General features: G+C 51.8%; 3 protein-coding genes across 5 annotated transcripts in view; 1 reads left to right on the top strand and 2 right to left on the bottom strand.

The window, feature by feature from the left end:
- RPS6KA1 (ribosomal protein S6 kinase A1) overlaps positions 1–14,141 on the top strand; it is a 38,094-nt gene extending 23,953 nt beyond the window's left edge. For all 3 annotated transcript variants that reach the window (XM_051807138.1, XM_051807141.1, XM_051807142.1), the window contains 20 exons: positions 2,300–2,416; positions 3,543–3,624; positions 3,878–3,958; positions 4,515–4,594; positions 5,174–5,280; positions 5,835–5,872; positions 5,990–6,132; positions 6,661–6,731; positions 6,974–7,062; positions 7,265–7,329; positions 8,241–8,343; positions 8,937–9,064; positions 9,518–9,643; positions 10,203–10,292; positions 10,749–10,907; positions 11,113–11,274; positions 11,858–11,934; positions 12,088–12,205; positions 12,603–12,740; positions 13,072–14,141. In XM_051807138.1, the coding sequence (XP_051663098.1) occupies positions 2,300–2,416; positions 3,543–3,624; positions 3,878–3,958; positions 4,515–4,594; positions 5,174–5,280; positions 5,835–5,872; positions 5,990–6,132; positions 6,661–6,731; positions 6,974–7,062; positions 7,265–7,329; positions 8,241–8,343; positions 8,937–9,064; positions 9,518–9,643; positions 10,203–10,292; positions 10,749–10,907; positions 11,113–11,274; positions 11,858–11,934; positions 12,088–12,205; positions 12,603–12,740; positions 13,072–13,194 (2,097 nt within the window). In that variant the 3' untranslated portion in view covers positions 13,195–14,141. The remainder of the gene's footprint in view (positions 1–2,299; positions 2,417–3,542; positions 3,625–3,877; positions 3,959–4,514; positions 4,595–5,173; positions 5,281–5,834; positions 5,873–5,989; positions 6,133–6,660; positions 6,732–6,973; positions 7,063–7,264; positions 7,330–8,240; positions 8,344–8,936; positions 9,065–9,517; positions 9,644–10,202; positions 10,293–10,748; positions 10,908–11,112; positions 11,275–11,857; positions 11,935–12,087; positions 12,206–12,602; positions 12,741–13,071) is intronic.
- Positions 1–16,843, bottom strand: part of UBXN11 (UBX domain protein 11) — a 283,062-nt gene that overhangs the window by 103,186 nt on the left and 163,033 nt on the right. The gene's annotated exons all lie outside the window — the stretch shown is intronic.
- The window catches only part of GPATCH3 (G-patch domain containing 3), a 200,690-nt gene that overhangs the window by 50,519 nt on the left and 133,328 nt on the right, over positions 1–16,843 (bottom strand). The gene's annotated exons all lie outside the window — the stretch shown is intronic.

Here is a 16,843-nt window from a genome sequence, read left to right on the forward strand (position 1 = left end):
TTTGCTGTTGCAAAGAATTCCCACAGCTGTGGAAACACAGCTCTGCTGCTCCTGAGGAGCTGTGGTAGGAGGATCACAGGATGGTTTGGGTTGGAAGGGACTTTAAAGCTCATCTTGTCCCACCCCCTGCCATGGGCAGGGACACCTTCCACTAGCCCAGGTTGCTCCAAGCCCCATTCAACCTGGCCTTGGACACTTCCAGGGATGGGGCAGCCACAGCTTCTCTGGGCAAGCTGTGCCAGGGCCTCCCCACCCTCACAGGGAGGAATTTCTCCCTAACGGGTCCTGGATGGGTCCAGATGTCTCAGAGGTGGATACAGGACTTCATTTTAAATGTTCCTCTCAGCATAGGTGTGTGATGCTACGGGGTGAAGCGTGTGTGGTCCTACAGGTGCTGATGCTGTGCAGAACTGCTTTCTCTTTAGTGTTTTCAGGAATATGAAGGGAGGGGAAGAACCCACAGCTTCCACTGGTCCCCTCCCCGAGTCTCTTCCTGCTGTGGGGTCACTCCCTGGAGAGCTGGACTAGCAGGAGGAGACCTCTTAGCTGGCTCCTGCTCCAGCTCCTGGCTAGAGGTGGGAAGCTGTTTCTCACGGCAGCTTTCTGCAGGGACTAAGCCTCCAAACGAAACCAGAAATGCAAAGTGGCTGCTTTAAGCAGGAGATCATAAGGAACACGAAAACATGTTGTTGCAGGGATTATAGGATCCTTCTCCCCTGTGATCACTGGGGCCAGGGAAAGGCAGGATAACACCAGGGAGCTCCTCTGCCCCTGCCCCCTCCCCGTGCTCGGGCTGCCCCTGCTGCACCCCTCGGGAGTGTGGGCTCCTCTGCCAGCCCTGAGTGTCTGAGGAACACAGCAGAGAGCAAAGCCACCACCATGGGAACAGAGCCACTTCCTAAGCTAGAGAAAAGCCCAGCCTGGGAGCGGGGAGGGAAGGGTGGGTGCTCAGTGCAGGTGGGCAACCACATCCGCAGGCGCTGGGAGGGTGGGGAGTGGGCTGGGGCAGAGGAGAGGCAGGGCCTGGCACTTGGTTCCTGTTGGGTTTAAAAGCTGCTTTGATTAGGTGGTTCCCAACCAAGTGTCTGAGCAGCTTTAGTAAATAAAGTGTAATTTCTTTTTTTTTTCCCCCCCAACTCCACAAGGGGAAAAACGAAATAGTGGTTGCAGCTTCCTGCAGCCTCTGATGGCCACGTCTGCCCAAGGGTCAGGGAGAACCGAGCTCAATGCACTTTGGAACATAATTGCTGGTCTTTGAGTCCAAAAAGCAACCAGGATATCTGCACTGGATAACGTGGGAGGGAAGTGCTGAGGAGCCTGGACTTGCCCTTGCAAGATGCCCAGCTACAAGGGATTTATGGCCTGAGTAAGAGTCATGTCTGTAGGAGTGGGAAGTTGAGTCCAGCCCGCCCTGTGGGAGAGGGGCTGGAGCAGATCAAGCTCAGAGGGAATCCAAGTTCAGATATACTGACCAGGCATGATAAAGAGAAGTAGAGGGAAAGGCTTAGATGGAAGACTACTACTATAAAAAGTCTCAGTGTATCTGGGATGCAATAGAAAGCAGCACAGGGTGGGGGCTTCAGTCATCAGAAGTATGGAAAAGGTTTGCTGGGAACAGGAGGTGTTGCAGCATCACCTCAGGGTCTGTGGCTGTGCTGGAGTGCTGGCCTAGCTCCGTTGATGAGTTTATTCTATTCATGCTGATTAAATCTATTTTTTCTTCTTTCCTTTTTTTTTTTATAAGTAAAATAATGTGTTTTAAACAAAACATGTGCCAGAGACCTTGGCTTCCCCTCAATCTTCTTGAAGCCTCGAGTCTGTTAAAGCATCATCTGTATGTGCTGAAGATGCACTAAGACTTATGTTGCAGAGTTGCTCAGATTGCCGAGCAGATGGGCTCCAACATGTCTGATTTTTGCCAACCCTGGCCCTGTTTTGACAACAGTGCCGTATTTTTTTTGTGTGTGTGTGTTGTGGGATTTTTAGTGGCATAAACACTCCTGTTTTTGCTACCAGTGCCTTAAAAAGGAAGGTGCTTTGCAAGCACTCTTCTGAAATGCAGTTCAAAGCCAGCGCGGCACCCGTCGGGAGAGCAGGGGGAGTGTGCCAAGGCTGCCTGGTGCTACCTTGCCCCTGACTTATTTATTCCAGATGTTGATACCTGTGACAAGCACCAGCTTTTGTGGTTCTCTCAGACGTGGTTACTGGGGGTCTGTAGCTCCAACCCTTGTCCCATAATCCCATAGGGCTGCTTTCCCTTCTTCGGGAGTCCCGGCCAACCGTGTCCCCTCTTTTCCAGGGAGAAGGTGTCGTGCAGGAGTTCAACATCACACACCATGTGAAGGAAGGCTCTGAGAAGGCTGATCCCTCGCAGTTTGAGCTGCTGAAGGTGCTGGGACAGGGCTCCTTTGGCAAGGTGAGATCACTCTTTCCTATATGCCATGACAGAAATGATTTTGATGACAGAAGGGACTGTTCCCAACAAAACCACTTTCCTGGTTCCCACTGGACTGTCAAAATCTGATGGATGAGCCCAACTGAGCACCCAAATGGGTGCTTCTAACCTGGAAGGTGACTGTAGTGATGCCTTTCCTAAGGACCAGCCTGAATGTCCAAATTGCCCTGTAATCCCTTTTGCAGATGGTCAGGAGGAGAGCAGGAATGTCCTGCTCAGGTGTCACACAGGGCAGAAGGGCCTCCTGCAGCTCTTCAGCTGCCTGCCAAACTGTCAGTCAAACTGAGGGCTTGAAGGGCTCAGGCATGTTCCTCCCTTCTCAGAACTGTGTGCCAGGAACTGGTTCTAGCCCCTGTTTATGGTCCAGTTTCCCTTCTGTGAAGCAGGAAGGAAGTAGCCTGTAACTCTTATCTATTTCAGCATGTAAATAATCCAGTCTCTCACAGACCATCTGCTGGCACATTAAATCAGCTTCATGTCAATCAGTTATCAGCTGACAGTGGGGGCTTGGACAGGACTGTGTGCTGTTTCCTGGGCAAATGCAGCAGTGGCTTTGTAGAATCAGAGAATCATTTGGGTTGGAAAAGACCTCTGAGATCATCCAGTCCAAGCAGTAACACTGCCAAGGCCACCACTTGCGGGTGGTGTGTTTTTGAAGCTGCCTAAAACCAGGTAGAATGAGACACCAGGGAAAGGAAGGAGGCAAAAATCCAGAGGATGCAGGACCTGAATAATAAGGAGTTGATCTGACTGACAAACCAGCAGGATTTGTGGTACATTGAAGCATCAGTGCTTCCAGTCACAGCTCCCAGGCATCAGCCAGAGCCCCACGGGAGCTGCAGGAGTGAGCAAGAGGTGTGGAAGGCAAGAGGAGGGAAGTGCAGTAGGAAAACACAAATGCTGCAATGGCTGGAGGTGGGGGGTGAGGAGAGGAGTCCACACACAGCACTTCCCTGAAAACCCCATGGGGTTTCACAGGAGGTACAGCTGCCTTTTAGGGTTACTGTGAGGTCTGCCACTTTGCGAGGCATCCAGCTCCTACTGCCAGTGTTCAGTGCTTGCTGAATGTGCTGTTCTTCTGCCTCAGGTTTTCTTGGTGAGAAAAATAACACCACCAGACAGCAACCACCTCTATGCCATGAAAGTGCTTAAGAAGGCGACACTGAAAGGTAGGAAGGAGACTCTTACTGTGATGCTCTGACCCTCCCTGACTTAAAGAGCGCTGGGGAAATGTCACAGCAGTCCCGGGGTGGTTTAGGTAAAAGAGGAGCATCTTTATCCCAGCCAAACAGCCTCCTTTTCTCTCCATCTGCAACAGACCCTTGGCTCAAGCTGCTTGGTGCTCAAGGGCTTAAGGTTGAGGACAAGACTGGGGTACTCTGAGGCTTTTTCTGTGTCTGAGCTGTTCCTGTCTTCCCACAGTGCGTGATCGACTAAGGACAAAGATAGAAAGGGACATCCTGGCTGATGTAAACCATCCCTTTGTGGTGAAACTCCACTATGGTGAGTGTGGGGCTGTTTGGGATGCTGGGAGAGGGGCTGCAGGCTCCAACAGACTCTTTGCTTTTAGATGCAATCCCCTTAACACAAATCCTTTCCTGGAAGGGTCTGTGGTCCCGTACTCGCTCCAGCTATTGAATGGGGAACAGAGAACAGACCAGGAGAAGAGGTTGAAACATCAAATCCTTGGGATTAAAACATTAAATCAGGAGAAACTGAGAAAGTAGAGTTAACTAGTCAAGCTAGAGTCAGCTTTGTTCGCTGTGAAGTGACCAGTGCCTCTCCTGGGAAAACAGACCTTTCTGTAGGGCTGGAAGGGAACCAGACCCCCATAAAAGGAGGATTTTCTGCAGTGCCAGAGTGCTGTGGTGAGCTCCCATTTCAGCAGCACAGACAGGCCATCTCCTTTACCTCAGATATCAGCCCTACCTGCGTTTAACCCAGTAACCACGCAGGGCATCTGCCCAACTGGAGCCACTGGGATTTAAGTGATTAATGGAACACCACGGAGCCTTCCCTCAGTGGAGGGGTCTGATTCCCGCTCTGGCTTGTGTTTCAGCATTCCAGACAGAGGGGAAGCTGTACCTCATCTTGGATTTCCTCAGAGGAGGTGACCTTTTTACTCGGCTTTCCAAAGAGGTGGGTATGCTCTGGCATCTCGGTGGGTTGCTGAGGCTCCCAGTTCATCTGTGCTTAATGGCCTGGAGAAGGGACTCACCCTTGAGAGGGGTGGAAACAACCTGCAACCTGCTGCTAGTCCACAGCTGGCAACGGGAGAGGGTGTTTTGGGAATCCTGTGTTCTGGCAGGAAAGCAGCAGCACAGGCAGCAGGTCTCACCTCTGCAGCAGCTTCTGCTGGGCATCATGTTAATAACAAAAACTAAAAGAGGGGAGATTTATATTAGATGTTGAGAAGAAATTGTTCCCTGTGAGGGTAGGGAGGCCCTGGCACAGGTTGCCCAGAGAATCTGTGGCTGCCTCACCCCTGGAAGTGTCCAAGGCCAGGTTGGACGAGGCTTGGAGCAATCTGGGCTAGTGGAAGGTGTCTCTGTCCCCTTCCAACCCAAACCATTCTGTCATTCCATGAATGGGTACTTTAGGATGGGGGGCAAACTCTGGGAAACTTAGAAACAGCAGGAGGGGGCAACATGGACATGAAGGGTCTCACTGCTGGCCCTGTGACCCCAGCACCTCTGCTCTCCCTGTCCCTCCCTGCAGGTCATGTTCACCGAGGAGGACGTGAAGTTCTACCTGGCGGAGCTGGCGCTGGGACTGGACCATTTGCACAGCCTGGGGATCATATACAGGGATCTCAAACCAGAGAAGTACGTGTGGCCCAGCTGAGCCAGGGATCCCAGTCCTGCATCCAGCCCCGAACCTGTAGCCAGCCCTCCACACAGGCAGGGCTGGAGGATGGCCCAGGGCCAGGCAGATGAGAGGTGGCAGTGCCAATCCAAGGCTGCCGCTCCTCAGATCAGTGGTTGTGGCCAGGAGGCAGCATATGTGCACCACGTGTGTGAACAGCAATCCTTGGCAGCCTCTGGGCTCCAGCTTTAAGCAGTTTGAGAGCCCTTGGGGGAAGGAGGCACCAGGCTGGGCCTCTGCATGGCTTGGTTCTCCTTGCCTGGGGTATGTGGGGATCAGGGCGAGTGCAACCTGTGTGGGTCATTTGCTCCATGTGAAGCTGAGGATGTAGAGAGAAGGGAGCTGCTCCTGGTCCCTCTTATGTCTTGGTGATGGAGCTTAAAGCACTGGGAGAAGGGACAGGTAACTTTCTCCTCTGGATTTTGGCAGCACCTCCGACCATCCACTGCAGTGTTTGTTCTCACCAGCCCTCACTGCAGACTGTAACAACTTGTTTTTTCCATTCCTGATGCAGCATCCTCTTGGATGAAGAAGGGCACATCAAACTCACAGGTGAGGGACTCCACAAGGCCTTGGGCTCCTGCAAGGTCGGTTCTTGAAGTATGGAGCTCCTTGTGTGACTGCTCAGGGCACGTGGGGGTGTGTGCTGACGGGCTTTCTCTTGTGTAGATTTTGGCTTGAGTAAGGAGGCCATAGACCACGAGAAGAAGGCCTATTCCTTCTGTGGGACAGTGGAGTACATGGCCCCAGAGGTGGTGAATCGCCAGGGCCACTCTCACAGCGCTGACTGGTGGTCCTACGGGGTCCTGATGGTACGTACCCAGCCAGGGTCTGCGGGCACTGGGAGGAGCAGCTGCTCCAGCCCTGGAACACCCGGACACGGGTCTGTGTGTCTGCCAGACCTGCTGACCTGGGGTGTTCCCCACCCTCCCCAAAGGGCTCCGTAAGGGGCTGTCCTGGCGCCCAGCCAGGAGCTGGGTGGGTTTCCCGTGGGAGGCAGCGCTCCCGAGGGGGCTGTCCCGGTGAGCTCTGGGATGGGGGGGTGTCCGTGTCCACCCCAGTGCCGGGATGTGGGTGTCCGTGCAGATCTGGTGCCACCATCTGGCAGCTGCTGAATCCCAGGGCTCCCGCAGGAGCCGGCGCTGGCCCGAACGTGTTCCCGCTGCACAAACCTTGTGATCCGAAGCTCCTCCTGAGAAAACACGATGCCTGTGAGCTCTGTTAGAGCCAGGCTTGGGATCCCTCAAGCTTTTCACGAGCAGATGAAGGTGCAGTGAGATCTGTGCAACCCTCAGCCTTGCCCAAACATGATCCCCCCCCTTTTTCTCTTTTCCTCCCAGTTTGAGATGCTCACCGGTGCGCTGCCCTTCCAGGGGAAGGACCGTAAGGAGACCATGACCCTCATCCTCAAGTAAGAGGAGTTTCTCTCTCCTGCCTGCATAGGAGGTGCTGCTTTTTGAGCCGTGTTGCAATCTGGGGGCTCTCGCAATTGAATGGCGTTATTTGGCAAGCGGTTTCCTACCAACAGTTAGTTAGAAGGGTGCAGTGTAAATGCCAAGGGGATGACTGTGCTTTTTGGGGGTGGAGGTGCTGCAGTCAGCTTGTGGCTTGACTTCTTTAAACCTGCAGCTGATTGCAAAACTTCCTCCCCAGAGCGAAGCTGGGCATGCCACAGTTCCTGAGTGCTGAGGCGCAGAGCCTCCTGAGAGCCCTGTTCAAGAGGAATCCGGCCAACAGATTAGGTAAGACAAATGTTTTGTTTCCTTCTAAATACACCTGATGCCCTATCGGGGCCTCTCTCACCCTCCTGGGTCAGCAGCGTGTTCACGCTTGTGCTCAGTTAATGGTTAGCTGCAGCCAAGCTCTCCATCCCCCCTGGCTGTGTTGTGTCACCCTCACCTTGTCAGGGGTTTAGTGCAACGTGCTCCGTGGTGCATCTTGCAGGTTCTGGACCGGATGGGGCAGAAGAGATCAAGCGCCATCCTTTCTACTCCACCATTGACTGGAACGTGAGTACTGGAAACACAAAAGCAGATTTCTTCACCATTCAGCACCAGCAATTCGCTTCTGGCAGCAGGAATAGCGTGGTCATGGTGCTTGAGCAGCCAGGGGAGAGCCACCAGCCCCTGTCCCCATCCATCCCAATAATCCTTCCCGAAACTGAAATTCTGTTTGTCACAGAACTGTTCCATACTTGGGTTGCCTGTCACCTCACCTCAGATTGAATTTACTCATCTGTCAGCAGAGAAGAGCAGGTTTTAATTGGGGTTTGGCACAAGGTTTGTCATGCACTAAGTGGGAAGGAATCAGGGAAACGTTCCTGGCCAGGAAATCAGGGCAATCACTGAACTGGCACTTCCCAACTGCTTCTGGCCAGCTCCCTACTTTGCCACACAGTTTTGTTTCTTCCCTGTTTTCCCTTACTCGGTAAGGGATTTGAAGATCACTCCTAATACTTCCAAGGTCCCTGCAAGCTGCTAGACTGACCCTCCAGCAATGCCAGTAAAGCTTATTTCCAATTTTTGCTTCAGGAAGCAATTTAAAAAGGCACTTGTGGGAGTTCTGGGATATGAATGTCCTCCTAATGCATCTCCTCTGGCCATCCCTGGGGAGATACGTGTCAGCAAAGCCCTAAAGGGAGTTAGGAGGAGGTGGGAGAGCCTGTCAAGGAAAATGCTTTATGGATGCTGCACTTGGAGTGGGGGCAAGTTGCCTATAGAACACTTATTTTCTTGATTTAATATATGATGCAACTCATAATAATTCTCCACAAACTGACTCAAAAGCCGAGAAGTCCTCTCTCAGGCTGCTGAGCTGTAGCTAAATGCTAAGCCAGGGAGTTTCACAAAATCTCTTTCCTTGCCAGCCTTTGCACCCTCTGGAAGGCTGCACCCGTCAGAGCACTCTCTGTGTTTTGCAGAAGCTGTACCGCAGGGAAATCAAGCCCCCCTTCAAGCCTGCAGTGGGCCAGCCAGACGACACCTTCTACTTTGACACGGAATTCACGTCGCGCACGCCGAAAGGTTTGTGTGACTTCACGCAAAAGCCAGAGCTTCCTGTGTGAGGTGATGCTCTGTGGTTTAATATTTAACACCGCAGAGCATCTGGTGCCTGCAGGGCAAGGTTTGCCTCGGGCTGGTGCTGCCAGCTCAGGTGGTTCCAGCACTGAGAGGGTGGCCCAGCCATAGAGATGTCGGGCTCTTCTCACAAGTGAGACAAGAGGAAATGGCCTCAAGTTGTGCCATGGGAGGTTTAGGTTGAATATTAAAGAAAACTGCTTCGTGGAAAGGGGTTGTCAAACCCTGGCACAGCTGCCCAGGGCAGTGGTGGAGTCGCCATCCCTGGAGGCATTTAAAAGACACGTGGATGTGGCACTTGGGGCCACGGTTTAGCAGCGGCCTCGGCAGGGCTGGGGGAATGGTTGGACTCGCTGATCTTAGAGGGCTTTTCCAACCTGGATGACTCCATGATTCTCCGTGGGGTGTTAGGGGTAAGCTGGGTGCTGCTGGTGTGGCTCTTGTTTGGAATAAACTCAGCATCAGCCACAGCTCCTGGGAGCGAGGGGAAGGCTTGCAGAACCAGCCCTCTTCAAGCTGTGTTTGCACTCCTGTTGCAGATTCCCCAGGCGTCCCCCCCAGCGCGGGGGCCCACCAGCTCTTCCGAGGCTTCAGTTTCGTGGCGACCGGGCTGATGGAGGATGGCAAGGTGAAACCTGCCCAGCCACCCCTGCATTCGGTTGTGCAGGTGAGAAATGGAGACACTGGAACAACTGTTTGAAAGCACAGAGACACTCCAGGTCTGTGCTGCCCAGAGCAGCTCTGACAGGAAGCCCGAGGCGGTGTCTGTTTGGAATTCTTGCATCCTGTTTTTCTTTCGTTTCCATTGACTGTCACACTGTGCACAGGTTGGCAGGAAAACGCGGGGCTGTGGTTTTTCCTCTCCCCACGTGGATCTGTGCTGGTGGGGGTCTGTAAATGCCTGTGGGTTGAAGGTGCCACCCAAACACACCACGCTCGGAGCAGACAGTGTTATCCCACTGACCTATATCTGCCTTGCTCTCTTCTCCTCCCTCTCCCAGCCGGGAGGAGAAGCTGTGGGATGTAGCAGACAGTCTGCCAGCTCTGCCAGTTAACTCATCACATTGCACAAACCCTTCCCTGAACCCTCACAGCTCATCTCCCCTTTCTGCTCCTGCAGCAGCTGCACGGCAAGAACGTCCAGTTCAGCGACGGGTACGTGGTGAAGGAGGTGATCGGCGTCGGCTCCTACTCCGTGTGCAAACGCTGCATCCACAAAGCCACCAACATGGAGTACGCAGTCAAGGTCAGAGCCCTGCCCTCAGAACTGAGCTCCCCTGCTAGATTTTTGCCCAGAGAAGCTGTGGCTGCCCCATCCCTGGAAGTGTTCGAGGCCAGGTTGGACAGGGCTTGGAGCAGCCTGGTCTAGATGTTCTTTAAGGTCCCTCCCAACCCAAAACCATTCTGTGATTCTGTTTCTGCTCATCCCACGAAGAGCAAAATAACATCCAGGAGTGAAATCGCTTTCCCTGCTCGTGTAGGGCCTAAAAGGACAATTTCTGTGCTCCTGTGCATGTACCTGCACTTCCCCAGGAATAGCAGGGAGCAGCATTCTCTTCCCTCAGAGAGAGGAGAGCACCTCACCTTTGCTTGCAAAGCTGTGGCTACACCAGATCTTAACAAATACAACAGACATAAAACTTTGGGGATTAGGAACACAACTTCCCCTTCTCCAGCTGCTACAGAGAGCAGGGGAGCAGATATGGCACAGGAGCTCTGCAAGGCCCCAAACTCAGCTTGTGTGCTTTGTCCTGGCCCCCTTCTCACCCCGTTATGACTAATCCTGCTTCTCCCTACTCCTGCAGATGATTGACAAGAGCAAGCGGGACCCTTCTGAGGAAATAGAAATCCTGCTGCGGTACGGGCAGCATCCAAACATCATCACCTTGAAAGATGTGAGTGTGGCTTGAATGACTTCCCTGTGTTTTGGTCTAGGAAGTGCAGGCTGCTCAGGGAGCAGATTTCAGCTCCAGCACGGGTGGCCCAACAGCCCAGCTTGATGTGTCGCTCTGTCTCTGTTATGAAAAGGTTCTTCCCCCAGAGGGTGGTTGGCACTGAACAGACTCCCCAGGGCAGTGGTCATGGCCCCAAGGCTGCCAGAGCTCCAGGAGTGTTTGGGCAACACTCTCAGTGACAGGGTGGGATTCTTGGAGTTGTCCTGTGCAGGGCCAGGAGTTGGACTTTGATGATCCTTGTGGGTCTCTTCCAACTCAGGATATTCCATGGTTCTGGGGTGGGGAAGCACCCCCAGAGCCACCTCTGCTGATCTCTGCTTCTCGGTGGTAGAAGCACAAAAGGGAAGCTCCAGAAGCACTTTTTGGTTAATCCCCTCCCCACGTTTGCTTTGGAAGGTGTACGACGACGGGAAGTTCGTGTACCTGGTGACTGAGCTGATGAGGGGAGGGGAGCTGCTGGATAAAATCCTCAGACAGAAGTTTTTCTCAGAGAGGGAAGCCAGTTCAGTCCTGCACATGATCTGTAAAACAGTGGAGTATCTGCATTCCCAAGGGGTGAGTATGGTCTTCCTGGGAATTCTCTGGCATTACACTGTGCTCCCTCTCCTCCAGGGAGTAACTCTGCCCGTCAGGACAATTATTTCTCGCTGGTGTTGCTCTCTTGGCAAAGCAGATGTGGGACCAGAGCAGGGGTTGAGTGTCCTCAGGCAGCTTTCAGACCTTTATCTACCTGGGGTGTGGCCCTTTCTTTGCTCCACAGGTGGTTCACAGGGACCTGAAACCCAGCAACATCCTCTATGTGGATAAGTCGGGAAACCCCGAGAGCATTCGGATTTGTGACTTTGGCTTTGCCAAGCAGCTGAGGGCTGAGAATGGGCTGCTCATGACTCCCTGCTATACAGCCAACTTTGTGGCACCTGAGGTAAGTGCTGACCTGAGACCCTCTGACAGCCCCCTTGTCCCTGTTCTCCCTCTTGGCACAGTGGGTCTGCCCCATTCCCAACTCCAGCCTGCCCTGGAAAAGGGAACTACAGAGATCCAACTTGTAATAATGAACAAACAGGAGATCCCAAGTGCAGCTACAGGGCAGTCCTCCAACCTGCACTGCCCTCATGAGAGGTCTGCTTAGGGTACTGAGACTGTAAAATCCCAGTGATTTCCTAGGCTGCTTCCCTTCCTCATTAAGTGACTTGTTAAAAGAGGTGGGATGATTTTCCACTCCGTTATCTTGGTGAGGAAGAAAGAAGGAGAGCCAGCATGGCATGGGAGCACACATGCAGTGTCACCACACTGGAACAGGGCTTCTTTCTTGATGTGCCTGAGGGGTTCCTCTGCTCCATGAAACCAAAGTCCGATTTGAATCCTGACCTTCGGTCCAAGACTTTTCTGTTCTGTCGGGCTCTGGATGCTTTGCACATGGGCTGCACCCGGGTCAAGCCCCCTCTTCTGAAATGAGCTCAGTGACAAGAACAAAACACACTTTGTTTTCCCTTTGTTCTGCTCAGGTACTGAAACGCCAGGGCTACGACGAGGGCTGTGACATCTGGAGCCTGGGGGTTCTCCTGTACACGATGCTCGCTGGGTAAGTGGCTCTGTCCCCCTGGAAGGCAGGGCTGGGGCTGGGACCCCCCTGCTCTGCAGTGGCAGCAGGACTCTCCTCAGTCACTGCTGCCCAGTGGTGCTCCCTGCCTGTGTCCCAGGCCAGTAAACCCAGTGCTCTCTCCTCTCTCCCCAGCTGCACTCCCTTTGCAAACGGTCCCAGTGACACTCCAGAAGAGATCCTGACCCGGATAGGTGGGGGGAAGTTCTCCATCAGTGGAGGCAATTGGGACACTATTTCTGACATGGCCAAGGTAGGGGTTGATATTTGTGTTACATTCAAGGGTTGGGGTCAATCAAGGCCAGTTGCAGTGAGGCTGGGGAGGGAGGACACAAGAGAGAGAAGAATACCAGCAGTGTAGCTTCTCCCCCATGTCTGCCTTCCACACAGCAGCTTTATTTCAGTTCTGGCTGTGAATATTTGCATGGAAAATGGAAAACCAACCTCGTGCCTGACCCATGTGGGGTTTGCTGCTGTGTTATACCTCCCAGGCCTGCCAAAAACATATTTCATACAAAAAGGGTTTGATGTCTGGGGATTTTAAACTTGGCCTCTGAATTTAAAACCTAATCTGGGGGCAGACAGGTGGTATTTTTGCATTTAAAGCATGAAATCTTCTAAAGTCTGACTTTTCCAAACGATGCCCTTAGGATTTGGTATCAAAGATGCTCCACGTAGATCCTCACCAGCGTCTCACAGCCAAGCAGGTCCTGCAGCATCCGTGGATAACCCAGAAGGACAGCTTACCCCAGAGCCAGCTCAATCACCAGGACATTCAGCTTGTAAAGGTACAAAGTCTGGGCTGAGCCTTCAGCTGGTCCCTCGTGTACCTTGGGAAAGGTCCAGGTCGGGCAATGGTGGGGTGGGAAAGCAGGATGGCAGGTTGGAGAGGTGTGGGGCAGGGGAGGGAATACAGACAAGCTGGGTTTGTGGGGAGATAAAAAAGGGAGGTTTTGAACAGCATATCAGTTCAGGAGGGAGATTTAAAGAAATAAGAAAGATGCTTCTGGCTTTGTTTGTGGGTTTGGCTGCATCTTGTAAAGCCATGAGTCTGAAATAGCTCCTCTACACCCACATGATTTCTACACTTAAATTACCTCTCTCCTCCCTTTCTCCAAGGGTGCAATGGCTGCCACGTACTCTGCACTGAACAGCTCCAAGCCAGGCCCTCAGCTGAAGCCCATTGAATCCTCCATCCTGGCACAGAGGCGGGTGAAGAAACTTCCCTCCACCACCCTGTGAAGCCGGGCTGGGCTGGGCTGCAGCCACACGGTGCAGGCACACACTGGATTTTGCACACCTGTGGAAGATGGGGACAGGGGACAGTCAGTATCTGCACTGGAGCTCCCTTGGAGGTTTGCTCTCGAAAGGCCAAGTGCCTTCCTGCTCCTGAAAGACTGGCTCCTCCTCGTGTGGACTGATCTTTGCCGAGAGAACTTCACTGTAAAACTTTTTTGAAGTGTAAATTGTCAATTTTTAAAGACATCCGTGTATATGAGAACTAGAATGTATAACTGATGTCAAGTGGCACTAAAAAGCAGCTCTGATTTCACCCTTCCCTGTGTAGGGCCTGGTATTTGTTGTTGCTGCAGCATTTCTTGGAATTGTTCCTCTCCAGCTCCACTGCAGCTGCAAGACTGTACCACATTTGGGGGTTGGGCTTTGGGGTTTTTCCCTCCTTGAACCATTGGATGCCCTTCCCAAAGCCAACCCTGCAGCCTCCCAGCCAGCAGTGTTCTTGTCCTTAAAGGACTTCCCTCCCCTTCACTTTCTGTGTGTGTGTTCCAGGTGAGGTCGATTTTCCAGCCTCTGTTTCTCCCTCTCTCTTACACTCCCCCAGCCCAGCCAGCAGTTCAGTTCTCTGAACAAAATAAACCACGGGTTTTCCAAACCCTCCCTTAGATGCTTCACCTGTCCAGAACACCTGCTAGGTTTGGCTCCTTCCTTCCCTCTGCCCTCCCATCTCTGTTTTCTCCCATCACCAGATGGGAGTTTGTCACCTGGGCAGGTGGGGACGACAACAGAACCTTCTCTGGCTGCTGCTTTTACCATTTTGGGGTTTTCCTTTCCTGTCAACAGGAACCTCTGAACAAAACCATCCTTTGTTTTTTTTTAATTTAACTTTGTTCTCCAGCTTGGTAACTCAGGGTTTCTTTCTGACTCGTCCAATAAACGTGTCATTCAGGTGACTTTACGTTACTGACTGACTTTCAGCTGCAGAATCCGGTCGTTTCCCTGCCTTGTGTGGGGACAGTGCTCCTTGCCTGCCTTTTGGGAGAGCTGCAAAGCCCTGTGGTGGGAAAACCAGCAGTAGGGCTGCATCTCATGCCACCTCCTCTCAGGTGCAACCCCTCACTCCGCAGTGGGAAGTGATTAGAACCGGTCACGGAACGAGGAGCTGGCAGGATGTGGAAGGGAATTTCTTACTCTCAGGACATTTTAGTGCTAATAGAAACCAACACTTGGAGGCAAACTGTGCCAGAAATAAATTCCTGCCCCATTCTGACTTGCAGGGAATTGCTGGAGCTCCCTGGTTCCCTGGGAGAAGGAGCAGGGTTGCTAAAAGGGCTGCAAACACTCACGAGCTCGAGGATGTGACTGAAGCCAGCAAAGGTTTTCCTGTGAATTTCTCCTACTTTTAGCTGATCATGTCACAAGAGAGGAAATTTTCTTTTTTGCTTAGTCCCACTTGGCTTTAAAATGGAGAATTCCATAAAAAGAATTATCTGAAAAGTACAGCTCTCTCCTCCTCTACCCTAATCCAAGCAGGTCCTGGTTTAATCCCTGGAGCAGCCAGTGAGAAGCTGAAATAGTCACAATTTTTTTCTTTTTCTCTATTCCAAGTACAGCCTGAGTGTCCAGTGCTGCTGAGAGGAGGAGGCCAGCACCAGTTCACAGTGGATCCTCTTACTGGTATTGCCACTGACCCCAGCAGAGACGGATTAAATGTTTTGCTGAGATTTGGGGAGGGGGACACCATTATCCAAGATGCCTTCCTTAAAAATACTTGTTTTCACCTCTCTTCCCTACAACTCCACAGTAACTCTTGTGCCAGTGGTGTGCTAATTTTAGCTAATTTAATCTGTTGCAACCAACACAATAATTATAAACATCTTTCTGGAGCTGAGGTTGAAGTTGGAATTGAAGTGGACACCTCAGCAATTTTTCAAAATACTTCCTACATTGTATTTCCAGGGAAGGCCTGGAGTGATGGATGGGGCTGGATATGTTGGTGGGAATCAGCACTCCCTGTCAGCCTCTTGATATGGACCATCAGGGTCTTCAGCCCTCCGGTTTAGGGGGAATTAAACCAAATGTTTGCCCTGCTTGGAAGATTGTTTGTATGAAACTGCAAATGTTTTCAAATATCAGTCAGGAAAAACATTATGACCTTTGCTCAATCCTCCCTGTGCTGTGCTGGTGTGAGGCCAGCTGGGGACAACTCAGAGGTGTGTGGGGACAGCCGGGTGCAGAGCTCTGTGGGCACGGGGAGAGCAGCCCTTGGCCAGGAGATGATACCTGGGGCATCCAACCCCAATGCCTGGGGCACCAACCCCTCCACCTCACTGGGGTTCTCCAGTCAGAAGAACTTTGTGTTTGGTGCAGCTGTAGCTCCTGGAACCTCCATCCCTCCAGAGCAGAGAGTGAACAAGAAGGGCTACACCTTCCCCCCCGGGGTGCTTTTACCCACGTTGTTCCGAGTGATCCATAAGTAAAAACAACTCTGGATTTTTAGTTCCAAATCAACCAAGTGCTGTTACCTTTTTTAATTCCAGTGCTCAATAAAAATGGACTTGTTGAATTCTCTGTGTATGAGAACTGTAGGTGTTTGTGACCGGCCGGGCTCTGTCCTTTCCTTTTTAATTTTGTCCTGACAGTATTAGACCTTTACCAAAATACAGCTGGGACCAACTGTTATCTTAACTGGAATTGCATTATTTGAGGTGAAAGTTGGCTGTCTAATGTCTGTTTTGGGGAGCTGGTGTCTGGGAGAGACCAAATGATCTGCTCTCACAAGAGTCTGAGCTCATTTAGCTGTAACTTGGGACAAAGGATACACAGAGGATATCACAAATTGTTATGACTTAAAAAGGGGTAGAAATGGATTTAACTTCCATGCATAAGGAAATCTTTGCAAGGAAAACTGCTTGTGTTAGTTCAGGTGTTTAATAATCGACTTGACCTTTAAGCTTTTGTCCTGTAGGTCTGTATGAAAGCTCAAGGGAGCAGAAATCCCAAAATCCAGCTTCGAATTGCTGAGTCTACCTGGAATTAACCTGTGCAGAAAGAGTATCCAAAGTCAAAGAGCCTGAAAATTATATTGAACAGCTCTATATAATACAGTTTTTGTGTAAGAAAGGTTAAACTTCCCTATTCTGGGGTATAAACCAGCAATATCTCTGCTGTAAAAGAGGCTGAGAGGCTGTTTCCCTTCTTCCCACTGTGTACCATAGCTGTGCCTTCCCCTTAACGATGTGGTTCTGCCCTCTGTCAAACTAACCAGGGCATAAATAAATGTATTTTGGCCCGATCAATACTCCCATCATGATTCTTTAGGCTGTCTTTAAAACTGGAGGCCAGTAACTTCCTCAGCAATCACCTTCTGTTCCTTTTTCACAGCGAAAGCGGTCTGGGTTTTTTAACTTTTTTTAACTCATGCCAGTCCCTCTCCCTCCTTTGAGCCAGTTAATTCCTTTTCCTGCATCTTTAGGCACTGGTGGGTGTTGGATGGTGCAGCTGGTGGCCTCCTGGGTGCCACCACCACCTCCTCGTGGTGGCCACGGCCGCCTTCCCAAGGACGGGGGAGGCTTCGGAAGCGCTCGGTGACTCCGAGCGTGTCGGACGGCGTGCAGGGCGGGCGCTGGGCTTCCATGGAACATTCGACAATTTA

This window comes from Manacus candei, unplaced genomic scaffold (genome assembly GCF_025592945.1).
Source record: "Manacus candei isolate 608988 ecotype Guabito, Panama unplaced genomic scaffold, ASM2559294v1 h1tg000070l, whole genome shotgun sequence".
In the NCBI taxonomy this organism is placed as follows: Eukaryota; Metazoa; Chordata; class Aves; order Passeriformes; family Pipridae; genus Manacus; species Manacus candei.